The sequence below is a fragment of the Grampus griseus genome (genome assembly GCF_964374135.1).
Source record: "Grampus griseus genome assembly, chromosome: 20".
NCBI classification, from domain to species: Eukaryota; Metazoa; Chordata; class Mammalia; order Artiodactyla; family Delphinidae; genus Grampus; species Grampus griseus.
In genome coordinates this window covers 52,888,056-52,900,461 of record NC_139014.1, presented here as the reverse complement: position 1 = coordinate 52,900,461, position 12,406 = coordinate 52,888,056, and the positions used below count along the sequence as shown (strand labels likewise).

Sequence of the window (12,406 nt, the reverse complement as noted above, 5' to 3'; positions counted from 1 at the left end):
CTGAAATTCCAGGGAGAAATCATTTTACCTGTTTGGGTACCTTGGGCCTGTGAGACTGCTAAGGGCCTAAAGCAATATATTTTTTAAAAACCTCAAAAGATTTATTGGCTCCAAATTTGAAAAAGAAAGCTGCGAAATTAAAATGAATATTTAATAACATAGCTACAGAGAGAGTCCTGTCTACTAGCTGACCATAACTGAATTCGACTCTTGCATAGTTATACATATAAATATGGTATAACGAAGATTTCCAAGCACACACTGAACCATTTTTTTAAAAAATAGAGTTCAGAATTGTAATAATCCTTTGCATTTTTAAACGAAAACAACCAAAACGTATATCCTGTATGAGAAGGGAGGTGCGTTTTGATGTGTTTGTTACGACATGGGGTCTTAGAAGGTCCTGGGGTGGCGAGAGGAAGAGAATCTGGAGAAGAGTAGGGGACAAGATGCACGCAGAGGCCTGTCCTCACCTCCCAGCTGCTCTGAGAGCAAGTCCACAGCAGCCAAGGCCTGCACAGCCAGCCTTGCCCACAGCAGCAGGGCCTCTCTGGATTTCTGTATCCCAGGTTTAAACAAAGCCCTGAGGGATGCCCGCCCAGCAGGCTGAGCCACCAAAGCTCTGGGATCAGGGGGAACAAAAGCAGAGGGAAAGCAGAGTGCTGACAGGGCCGGAGGGCATCAGCCGCAGGGCTATAAAGAGCAGGGCCATAGAGGAAGTGGCACCAGATGGAGACCCAGACTGTGCAGCAGGAGCTGGGTGAGTAAGGCCTTGAGGGGTGCTCTGGTCCTTCCTTTCCTTCCCCTGCAGAAACATGCCCAGAAGGGGGACCCCGTCTTCCTGCCTTGTGGTCAGAGCCTCTGAAGATGGCTGGAGAAGACTGGGGTACTCTGGGGGAGGTAGTCTCCTCTTGCCACCCCAAGAGGAGTCACTTACATGACAATAACCACTGCCCTAGCAACCACGGCTGGGAGGGGGCATGGGGCCCCAAGAAATGACGGGCTCCAGGGGCATAGGGAGAAGGTAGGGGGGCAAGAGCTAGGAAGTGCTTGTTCAGAGGTTCAGAATGGAGAGTTACATCACAGAGTTTATATGCATCAGTCCCTGGGCCAATACCAGCCAGAGGGAAAAGCTATGAATGGCTGTTCTGAGTTAAGAAAATTGACGTCCACCTGCCTGTCTTCTTTCTTCCCTCCCTCCTTGACCTCTGCCCCCTGTCCTTCCCTCCTTTACTCTTCCTACCATCTTTTTCTATCTACCTCAGCTCTATGAGCCTCCTCACCTGTAAAATGGGGACAATGATAGTGCTTCCCTCATAGGCTCATTGTGAAGATTAAATGTATTAATGCATGTAAAGCATGTAGGACAGGGCCTGGCATAGGGTGGGCCACTGTTCAGTGTTAGCTATTATGATCATCCTCTTTTCTTCCTCACTTTCCTTCGGTAAGTCTTTCAATGCCGCCCGTCCCCCTCCTTAAACACGCACCACCCCAACGTGGGCTCAGCATGGTGCTACACCAGTCACTCTGGAGACCCAGGCCCTGCCATGGAGATGTTCACCCAGGACATATTCAATAGGAAGACAGCTCAGTACTGTGATGAGCGCTGGAAATGAGGAAAGAAAGCAAGTCACCATAGGCTGGGGAAAGCAGCAAAGTCTCCGGAGGCAAGACCAAGGCTGGGTAGGTCTAGAAGGCAGAGAAGTAGGGAGGGAACGGTGCATGGCTGTGCACAGCTGGTCCGTTTGAGGGCTGTGAGAAGCCAGGTGACAGTGGTAATATGAAGCGTCTGGACTGGATGGCTGCCAAGGGGTTTATACTGGGGTATGTAAGACTGAGGCGATGCTGCCACCAGCAGCGGGTGCCTGGAGGCAGGCAAGAGGACGAGAGCCACGTTTATCAAGTGGTCATGGCATCTGTTCAATGCTCTACCTGCGTTACTGCTTCTAATCCTTACAATAACTCTGCGCATAGAAGTTTTACCGATGGAAAACAACTGAGGCTCGGCTAGTGAGAGGCAGAGCCAGCGTCCCAACCAAAGTCTGTTTACTGGACTTCAAGCCTCCTTTACTTCCGCCTGTGCTCCTCTTCCCTCACCCCAGAGACCATGTCATTGGTGTGTGTTCTGTCTTCCAGAATCCCTTCCAACCACCAAGATGGCTCAAACTAACCCCATGCCGGGGTCTGTGGGGCCATGGAAGGTAAGCCCATCGCTATCACAGGGAAAATTGAGGACTCCATCAGGGCAGGGGGTATAATACCACCTCAGAGCAGGCCTCAGAGCTGTGCTTTTCCATGGGACAGTGACCGACCAATAAAACACCAGCTTGTAGGGGAAGGGTTCACCCAAAATCCAGATGCTGTCTCAGGAAGGTTCTTCTCAGGGTGCCCCATTCGGACAGAAGAAGGATGACCCCGGAAGCCCATGATGGGTGGGAAACGATACCTAGTTTTCTAGGTCAATTTTCCTCCACACCGCTAAAATCATCTTAAAATAGAGCAGCCCAAGTGAATTATGACATGGAAAAACTGAGGGCCCAGAAATGAGGACAGATTTGCCACCAGATCCCAAATAAATGGTTGGACTATGGTCTCCTGACTCCCAACGTGAGGTTGGTTGTAACCACTGCCTGAAGTGGGCTGGTCCTCAGCCACTGTTTCCCTCAACACCCCTACCTTCCTCACTGGGTCAACTCTTGAGTCCTGTTCACAGCTTTGGGAGTTGTCCTCTAGCCAGGTTCAAGAGCCAAGTTCTAGTTCAAGGTATGAAAGGGGTTTATCACAACTCTCCCTTTACTCTTTAGGTTTCTATAGCAGGTGTGGCTGGAGAAGCTAAGAAATAATTCACAGGGAGGCCCTGGGTCTCCCAGATTCATGGCTTCTGGCCACACTTATGCAGGAAGCATGGTGGAGTAAGAGTCCACAAATCATTGGTACGCCCACTAGGTCGGCTATCACCCCCGGAGGACAATTCCTGTCAGAAACCAATCCCCACGCCTCATCCTGGCTGGGCATGTAAACACCGCCAACCAGTGCTATTAGTTCAAACCCCTTCTTAACCCAGTCTACACTAGAAGAGACCTCATCAGGCCTCCTGGGCTGCAGCTAGTGATGGAAAACATAGTTTCAGACACAGGTTAAGATGTTGGCCTGGGCCTCTGTTCTTCCTGATGTACCACTTTCTAGCTCTGTTTTCCCATTTTAATCCCATTTCAGATAACCATCTATGACCAGGAGAACTTCCAGGGCAAGAGAATGGAGTTCACCAGCTCCTGCCCAAATGTCTCTGAGCGCAGTTTTGACAATGTCCGGTCTCTCAAGGTGGAATGTGGCGCGTGAGTATAGACCTCAGCAGAACATCAGGCCCCTTATTTCTGGTCCCTTCAGACATGTGGCCATAAAGGTGGAGATCAGGGAAGAAAGATGTTCCCCCAAACTCTAATCATTTCTGGGAGAGCAGCCTCCATACTTAAGTAATCTCAAAAAAACCCCAAAAGTCACTACATACGTAATTTAGTAACTCAAAGCTGGAAGGAACATGAGGTTCTTAGTGCCTTGGTATTAGATTTGGGGGGGATTAAAGAAATATATACCATGGGGTGGGGCAGTGATGGTATCAGTTCTGTGCTTCTGGAGCCCAGAGGCTTCTGCCTGGGATTCCCTCAGAATAGCCACAAGCCCCTTGAGTTTTTCTTTCCTACAGAAAAGAGAGAGGAAAATATCAAGCTACAGCTTCACAGCTAACTCCCCTCCATGTCCCAGAGCAGACACTGTTAGCTAATTTCTCTTTGTAAAAAGGAACTCAACTCCAGAGAGTAATTGTAGTTCCTAGCTAGTCTTTCAGGAGTTTCTTGGTGGTGGTTAATCTCCTTGGCAAGGAAGACCCTCTCTTGTCTTCTTACTCTTGGCAAGTTAGTTGAGGCCTTGATCATCAGCCTGAAAACACAAAGGCAAGGACTCTACTTTGGCCTAGGCAGAACTGGCCGTGCATGTAGATAGGTTTCCACAAGTTGCTCACCCCCAAAATTGAACTCTTCAACCCTTAAAGTAAAATTCTTTAAGGTGTCATCAGTAACTGAGACCTGGTTGTGAAAAATCAATCTGAGGTGTTTTAATAAATAAGGTATAGGTATATATAGGCATGCAGAAGAACCCACAAAGTGACAAGGAAACAAGAGACTAGTCATTCATCAGCTGCCTGTTCATCCCTTTGCTTCCTTAGAAAGAAGTCAATAGGTTTGGCTGGAGCCAAAGCAATAGTCAGTCACTAGATCCTGAACCTGGAGCTCCAAGTAGAGAATAAGGTAACTTGGAAAGGAAATATAATTTTAAACTGACTTTGTCAATACTCATTACTCAGGCCAGTGAAGTACACCTCTTCAGTGGATAACCCCAAACAAATATATTTACAAACCCACATAGTGCAGCTGCCATTCTCCACCTCTCATGATAAAAGTATTACTTTGTATGGCTTTAATTGGATATTTTACCGCACTGTTAACATCTAAAACAAAAGATGCCTTCTCCATGAGGCCATGTAAGCTCTGAACACCATGAACAAACACCATTACTTGTCTTTGGCAGCTGGATTGGTTATGAGCATACCAGCTTCTGCGGGCAACAGTTTGTCCTGGAGAGAGGAGAGTACCCTCGCTGGGATGCCTGGAGCGGGAGTAATGCCTACCACATTGAGCGCCTCATGTCCTTCCGCCCCATCTGTTCAGCTGTGAGTCCCTGAAATTTTCATTTCTGTGCATGTGGGGGATGGATAAGAGAGGGTGCATATGGACTGACACTTATGTTATTTCCCATCAGTTATGCTGAAATGTGGCAGGAAGGAAAAAAGTATAAAAAGAAAAACACTGCTCCCTTAGTTTCTAAGTTTACCATTTGATTTTTTCCTCTCCTAGATGGTATTTTTATTAAGCTAAAAGTAAGGGCTTCTTATAGGTGTCAGGAAGCGGGTACTCAGGAGCCCAGATCTTCAGAAGTGCAATAGGATAATTAGTGAGAGCACTTACCATGTAATAAAAGTAAATCCTGGGCCAGTTAAATTTCAATCTGTGTATCATTTTACCTAGAAACAGGGTAATGCTGAAGTAACCCTTTAGTACAGTGCAATGACTGAAGAAGTAGGCAAGAGCTCCAGCACCTCTTATCTTTGATTCCTAACTCTTGTTTCTAACACTAAGCAATATTCAATTATGCATCAGAATGGGATGCTTTTAGTCTTTTGGAGAATTCAAGCAGAAGCAGGATGACCTTGAGGGATGTGTTGAAAAATGATCCCTACATTGGGAGTAAGGCTAGGCTAAAACCTTTTCAAATGTTCATCTATATCATGTGATTTTCTCATGATTTTAGCTGTTAATTATCTCATCTTAAAGTCCTACCAAAATTCAAGTAGTGGAAATGGTAAACTAAACTGTTCTAGAACTAAAAGGTATTTAGTATTTCCCTATCTGGATGTGTTTTCATCTCACTTTAACTCCGATTTTTTTCCTCTAATGTATTGATATAATGTACACATAGTGAAATGCACAAATCCTAAGTGTATATTCTTATGAGTTATGAAAAACATGTATACCCACATAACCAACACCCTAACCAGATAGAGAACAATTCCATTGCCCCATAAAATTACCTGGTGTCCCTTTCCAATCAATTGCTCCTTTCCACTTGCTATCACTAAGGCTAGTTTTGCCTGCTTTTGAACTTCATAAAGGTTAGTCTCTGCCTTCTTAATGCCTGTGTAGTCTTCATATCCCCTACTGGACATTTACATTGTTTCCAATGCCATGCACACACACAAACACTTAGGCACACATGGACTTACTTTTCCTATCAATTTGTGGGATCTTTTCCACATTACAATTAATCCTTTGGTTGGCTATGTGTTTCAAATATTTTTCCTGCTGTCATAATTTTCCTTCATTGGTCTTTTGTTGTTCCAAAGTATATCAGTTATTTGTACATCTTAAATGTTATGGTATTGGGACTTCCCTGGTGGCGCAGTGGTTAAGAATCCGCCTGCCAATGCAGGGGACATGGGTTCGAGCCCTGGTCCAGGAAGATGCCACATGCCACGGAGCAACTAAGCCCGTGCGCCACAACTGATGAGCCTGCGCTCTACAGCCCGCAAGCCACAACTACTAAGCCCACGTGCCACACTACTGAAGCCCGTGTGCCTAGAGCCTGTGCTCCACAAGAGAAGCCACCGCAATGAGAAGCCCGCGCGCCGCAACTAGAGAAAGCCCGCGCGCAGCAACGAAGACCCAACGCAGCCAAAAAGAAAGATCTTAAAAATCTTAAATGTTATGGTATTAAATTGGATTAAACAGGATAACCCAATTTTTAAAATTTTTTTTTGCGGTACGCGGGCCTCTCACTGTTGTGGCCTCTGCCGTTGCGGAGCACAGGCTCCGGACGCGCAGGCTCAGCGGCCATGGCTCACAGGCCCAGCCACTCCGCGGCATGTAGGATCTTCCTGGACTGGGGCACGAACCTGTGTCCCCTGCATCGGCAGGCGGACGCTCAACCACTGCGCCACCAGGGAAGCCCAGGATTACCCAATTTTTAAAATCTCTGTATTGCCTGAAATATTTTTACAATTAATGATCATGTACTTCCTCCTGTAAACCAGGAGAGTTTTGAGTTTGATAAATGTGGTAAAGAATTACAGTGACAGCCTTAACACCGGTACTAAACTTAAAAAAAAAATTTCTGCATTATAGAATCATAAGGAGTCTAAGATTACCATCTTTGAGAAAGAAAACTTTATTGGACGACAATGGGAAATCTGTGATGACTACCCCTCCTTGCAAGCCATGGGTTGGTTCAACAACGAAGTTGGTTCCATGAAGATACAATGTGGAGCGTAAGTGCATCTCAGTTTTTCCTCCCCCAGACATTCCTGTATGGAAGGATTTATGTTGACTACTCTCATACCTTTTTTCATAATCAAGGTTAATTTTCAGCTGGTTGTAGGTATCTGCTCACAAATGGTGCCTGGCGTATTTAGGATGGCTCTTGTTTTCTAAGCCTAAAAGCCTTCCATATCATTGTGTCGAGGAAAGAGGCTCAGGTTTGGGGGTCTTGACCAGGTTCCTAACTAGTTCTAATAATCCAATCTGCTTTGGCTTTCCTAGCTGGGTTTGCTACCAGTATCCTGGATACCGTGGCTATCAGTATATCTTGGAATGTGACCATCATGGAGGAGACTATAAACACTGGAGAGAGTGGGGTTCTCATGCCCAGACTTCCCAGATTCAATCAATTCGCCGTATCCAACAGTAGTGGATTAGAAGCTCCAAGTAACAATTCCCCAAGCACGAGTCCTTGCTAAGCAATCTAGAATGAATTTTATGTTCTGCTCAGATACTGCTTCCAAATGTTAGCTGCTGAAATCCACAATAAATGTCATTAAAAAAACCCCAACAACTTTGTAGACTGAATTAACTACCATGCTTTATAGAAATCACATTTACATGTCTGAGAATCTTAAAAGACAAGCTTCAGTAAAACCCCAAGTTCCCTTTTGTGTCCTTGCAAGTCACTTACCTGGCCAAGGACAATGATTCCCTATTTCAAAGAACATGAAAGCATATAACCCAAATGCATCAGTCTATATAGTGACACACACTTTTGGTAAATGTTTTTTCATCTTTTCTAACCCCCACTCTAATGTTGATGTTAGCACTGTTTTTTTTTCACTTGTGACAAATCAATGCTAAACAAACTTAGGAAGTTTCTCAAATATGCATTGCCATATTGCTTAACTGCTTAGCTCAATTTCAGTTTCTTATTTCAACTGGAAGAACATAAGGCTCAATGTCATGACAAAAGGCAGGATAGCTGCTCTCACAACCGATTTTTCCATACATATGGCAATTCTTAAGTACCTTAATAACCTGTATGATTAGAAAAAAAACCATGACCTATGACCATGCTATATTTAAGACAAATTATTTGTACATTTGACACTTTGAAAAAAATATTATCAATGTCATGATCTTAACTTAGTTTTCAGTAGTTTTTTTGAATTAAAGCACACAAAAGATGATAACACGAACACCTCAGAAACTTTAAAATTTTTTATTCAACAATGTACACTTATTGTCTCTTAATTTGATCTACAAATTTCTCAAGTTTTTTTTCCTGATAAAATAAGTAAATCTGGGTATGGATGTAGAGTGTTTGTAATTTGTATTTTTAAAACACTGAACATGAAGTAAGACACCAATAAAGGAAGATCATCATGAAACTGACACTTCCTCAGAATCCATGACATCAGAAACAGCTATGGCAAATACCTAAGCATTTAGCAAAAGGGTAAATTTCTGGCCACTGTTCTTGTATCTAGAAAAGGCCTATCATTCTGGACTGGTCAAAACAAACACTGAAAAAACATTTTTTAAATTGGGAGATGGAAGGAAAAAAATCCTCTAACATAATTGTAGCCCATTAATTGTCCTTTCCCCCAGATTAAGAGGTAACTCAGCTCCTAAGTGCTGATGCACACAAGACACAGAAATTACTTTGCTCCTCCAATAATGTTCTAAGACTGAACATGTGAACCACTGACAGATGCTGAGGAGTAGTCATAGCCATCAAAGATGATGCTATACTCCTGCATTCATGCCTTTTAAGGCCATGCATTATGGGCCACCTTTCACATCTTGATTAGTAGACTTAGATTTTAACTGTCACTTTCAGTGAAGGTATAGAAGGGTTTTGCTGTGTTTTCAAAGACAACAACATACATTAAGAGCACACTTGATGATAGAGAAGTAATATTCTTCTATACATAGGAAAAAGCTATAAAACAGAAATATTTCTTTTATATCTAGGAGCAAGGGGAAAATACCATTAGTATTATCTCTACTTAAACATATTAGCCTCTTCTACAAAGGTCCGGAAGAGAATATAAAACAATCTTTTAGAAGATGATTTGACAAAACCTGGCCAGTACATCTACACAACCTTTAAGTACAGATACATGTGAAGTAAAGCTATTTAGTACATGCAGACTGCAGCAATTAAACCAAATCAGCTCAGTTTCTAACTTGTTCTAATCAGCTTGGGCAGTTTTAAAAAGATACACATCATCTTTAACCTGTGCTTTGATCTTTAAAGAATTGAATGATTCTTATCTCAAGTCAGTCATTCATTCAGTAAACCAAATTTATGCTAAAGCAAAGGTAAAAAGGCTATCCTACCTTTAAACCAGGTTTAGAGGTTTAATATAGAATTGTCACAGAACTCCATGTGGCAAAGGTCCTTCCTTCACTTCAGTTTCAATTACTTCCCATTTCTATTTGATCAAATCAACGAAAATTTCATTGAAGAGTATCCAACAGTTTGGAAAGCTGATAAAACTGCCCTGTTTCAAAAAAAAGCCCTTTAGCAGACATGAGTCAAGCTCTCATTTTAAACCTATGTTATTAAAATAGGTGCCAATTTTCCTCTTTTCTAGTTCCACTGATGAGCTAGCCCAGAACTCTAACTTTGAGCCATGTTTCTAAACATGGTAAAGCTAAGAGCAGCAAAGTAATAAGGATAGGTCACTTTTGGTAATGACACACAAATTAAACTTTCAAGACATGTGCATAGCTTTATTCATCTACTTAGATCTAACCTTTTCATGGAGCTTCGGCAAAATTCGAGTGTGCAAAATGCATTTCTAAAACGCAATGCAAGCAAAGCTTTTCACATTTACACTGGCAGGAAATACAGAGAAACTAACAAGTCACAGTAGGGAGAGTTCAGATCTTTTTTTTTCTTTTTTTTAATGACAGAATTGCACAGTTCATTATTTTGAGACAATTGTTGCAGACATAAATATTTAAAATTTTCTAAGCAAGGTGCTTTAACAATAAAAAATTTTAAAGTTGGAAAGAGCCAATAACTTGGATCATAGCTCACATAGAATTCCAAATGAAAGTGGACTCCATTATCTCCCTAGATTTTGCAAACAATGCTTTTTATAACACTAAAGGGAAAAACAAGCTGAAACTTCTTTCAAAGCACACAAGAAATGGTGTCATCACATTACTTGAAGAAGGTGCTGAGCGGGGAGGGAAAGAAAGTGAAGAATCCTTTTACTATTTCCCACTACAGAACAGCCACTAACAGACTAAGAACTGAAAAAAAAAAAAAAGGAAAAGATACAACCAAAAAAGTAAATCAAATCACTTCCCAGTTTATAAAATAGTTCCAGTTTGTGACGAGATCTGTAACTTTAAACAGAGAGCACCAGTTGGGTGATAGAATGAGCATTTCATACTGCATAAAAATTAGTGAGGTGGTAAGAACCATCAACTATCTCAGGCATTGTAACATGGCCTTTCCAATTTTTTTTTTTTAATATACATGCAAGGCACATTGATATAAAAATAGATCTCTGGCCAACAAATATATTAAATAAGCAAATTAAAATTTTGGCTTTGCAATATTGGCAACATCAAAATATAATCAGATAGCTTTGGACCACATCTCTCTCTCATATTCTTCCACCCCATTTGGTGTTTTTCCTCCATCATATTGGGTTCAATCTCCTTCAAGTTTGAGTACGTGCTTGAGAAACGACTTTTCCTCTTGTAAAGTAGCATAAGTTTATCTTTCCTAAGTAAAAGTACGCTAGAGAAGAATAGCTGGTTTTGATTGATTTGATTAAACTAAATCGGATTGGCTTGGGGCAACATTATTTCTCCTCTGTATACAAACAAAAATAAGCTCCCAGTATATATAGTAGACAATTGTTTTCTTTCTAAAAGATCAGCAACAAACCAATGATACTTCCTTTAAGCCATTCTTCCCAACTCCTCTTTTTGAGGCAGAGGGAATAACAGAAGCAAAATTAAGATTTAAAAGATTTTCAGTAGTAGAAGACATTTTAAGGCCAAAACGTGTAATACTAACAGAATTTGTATTTTCCTAAGTTAATGTCCTTCATAGGCCAATACCATAAATAATTTGTACTGATTCCCTCCCAAAGAGAATTTTTAAATTCATTCACTTTTGTTAGTGGCTGTGCTACAGGAAAGGTATCAAAGCAACCTATAAAGGTATGGTATATAGTAATGTAAAAAGTGCATCACATTCTTGATTTTTCAGTTTCTCATAGCAGCAGCAGGATTAATCCAAGACAGAAAATAGTTGTATTCTCATCCTAAAAATGCAACAATACCTAATGAAATGTATTCAGTATCATGAAAGGATCCTCCTCCACGGAGGATAAAGGAAACAAACAGGGGTAAACTAAAGGCATTCATTCATATTTACATATTAAACCACTTTTGTTAACACCAAATCTTTACACCTAGCAAAAGAAATATTTAAGAATAAAGCAGACATTACTAAAGCAGTATCCATTTTTGGAGCCTTTGTTTAGCACCTGAGGAAAAAAGGATTTATGGAAAGCTCTGCAATTTACCTCAAGTTGGTTTTGTTGGTCTACAGAGTAAAATTTTGATATGCAATCAAAGTGAAACTGAATTGGAAAATGTCTGTAACTATTTTAATAAGGCTGCAGAAAAGGGATACTGCAGTACTATAAAATGGCTTTAGAACTCTGGACATAAACAAAATCTTACGGATAAATAGGGAAGTCTGAATCAGCAAACCCACTTGTGAGGATGGCTGTTCCATAGGTTTCTAGCACATAACTGCTATTTGACACTCCCAGTAATGCAAAAGCAATATACCATTCATGCTTCACTGAGTGTTTTTATCGTGTAGACAACTTAAAACTCTATTTATTCGTAAGACCCTTCTTGAGTAGCAAAATGGTGTGAAATTTAGTTTAAAACTCGGTAAATTTTGAGTGAAGTGAAATTTTGCTTTTCAGTGAAGCCAATGATTCATCATTCTTTAAACCAACCCAGGGTGGTCCTGGTTCTCACACATCTGAACAGATTGATGTATATTTAAAAAGAAACATTTTAAGATACTTAAAGCAGAAGCCCATCTTTCTCAAAATAAAAGAATCCTGGTGCTCTGTCAATTAATTACATTAATGAAAATAACATCAATATTAAGAACTAATGATAACCTAATGCATCTCTGCAAACATAAAGCAGTTATTATTCTTTTAGTCTTATCCTCTGCCCCTCCCCTTTAAACAAATATCAACATTTTTTGGGGAAAAAAGCTGAGCAAATTCTACCCTTTCTTTTAAAAATTCAACAGTAAAATTATGGGTAGGACTATTAAAAGACACTGCCTGATCAGAATCTACAACTGGTGCAGCATTAACAGACCTGATCATAATATGTATTTGTCCCACTATAGTGTCTGTTTTACAGTTAGCACAGGTATACAAGAGGGATCATGTGTTATTTGAGGATATGGCTCAGTGGCATAACTATTCTCATAATCCTTGGAAAGTGTAGACTTTTAATCTATT

General features: G+C 41.1%; 1 protein-coding gene across 2 annotated transcripts; it reads left to right on the top strand.

The window, feature by feature from the left end:
• Positions 1–729: 729 nt before the first annotated feature.
• On the top strand, positions 730–7,296 carry CRYBA1 (crystallin beta A1; the record flags this gene model as incomplete). Of its 2 annotated transcripts, XM_082678973.1 has the most annotated exons (6): positions 730–760; positions 2,137–2,201; positions 3,217–3,335; positions 4,585–4,726; positions 6,735–6,877; positions 7,149–7,296. In XM_082678973.1, the coding sequence occupies 6 exons, from the start codon at positions 730–732 to the stop codon at positions 7,294–7,296; spliced, it is 648 nt and encodes a 215-aa protein (XP_082535099.1). The 2 variants fall into 2 exon arrangements, with proteins under 2 accessions (XP_082535099.1, XP_082535100.1); XM_082678974.1 differs by lacking the exons at positions 4,585–4,726; positions 7,149–7,296 and having other exon boundaries at positions 6,735–6,861.
• Between the last annotated feature and the right edge of the window lie 5,110 nt (positions 7,297–12,406).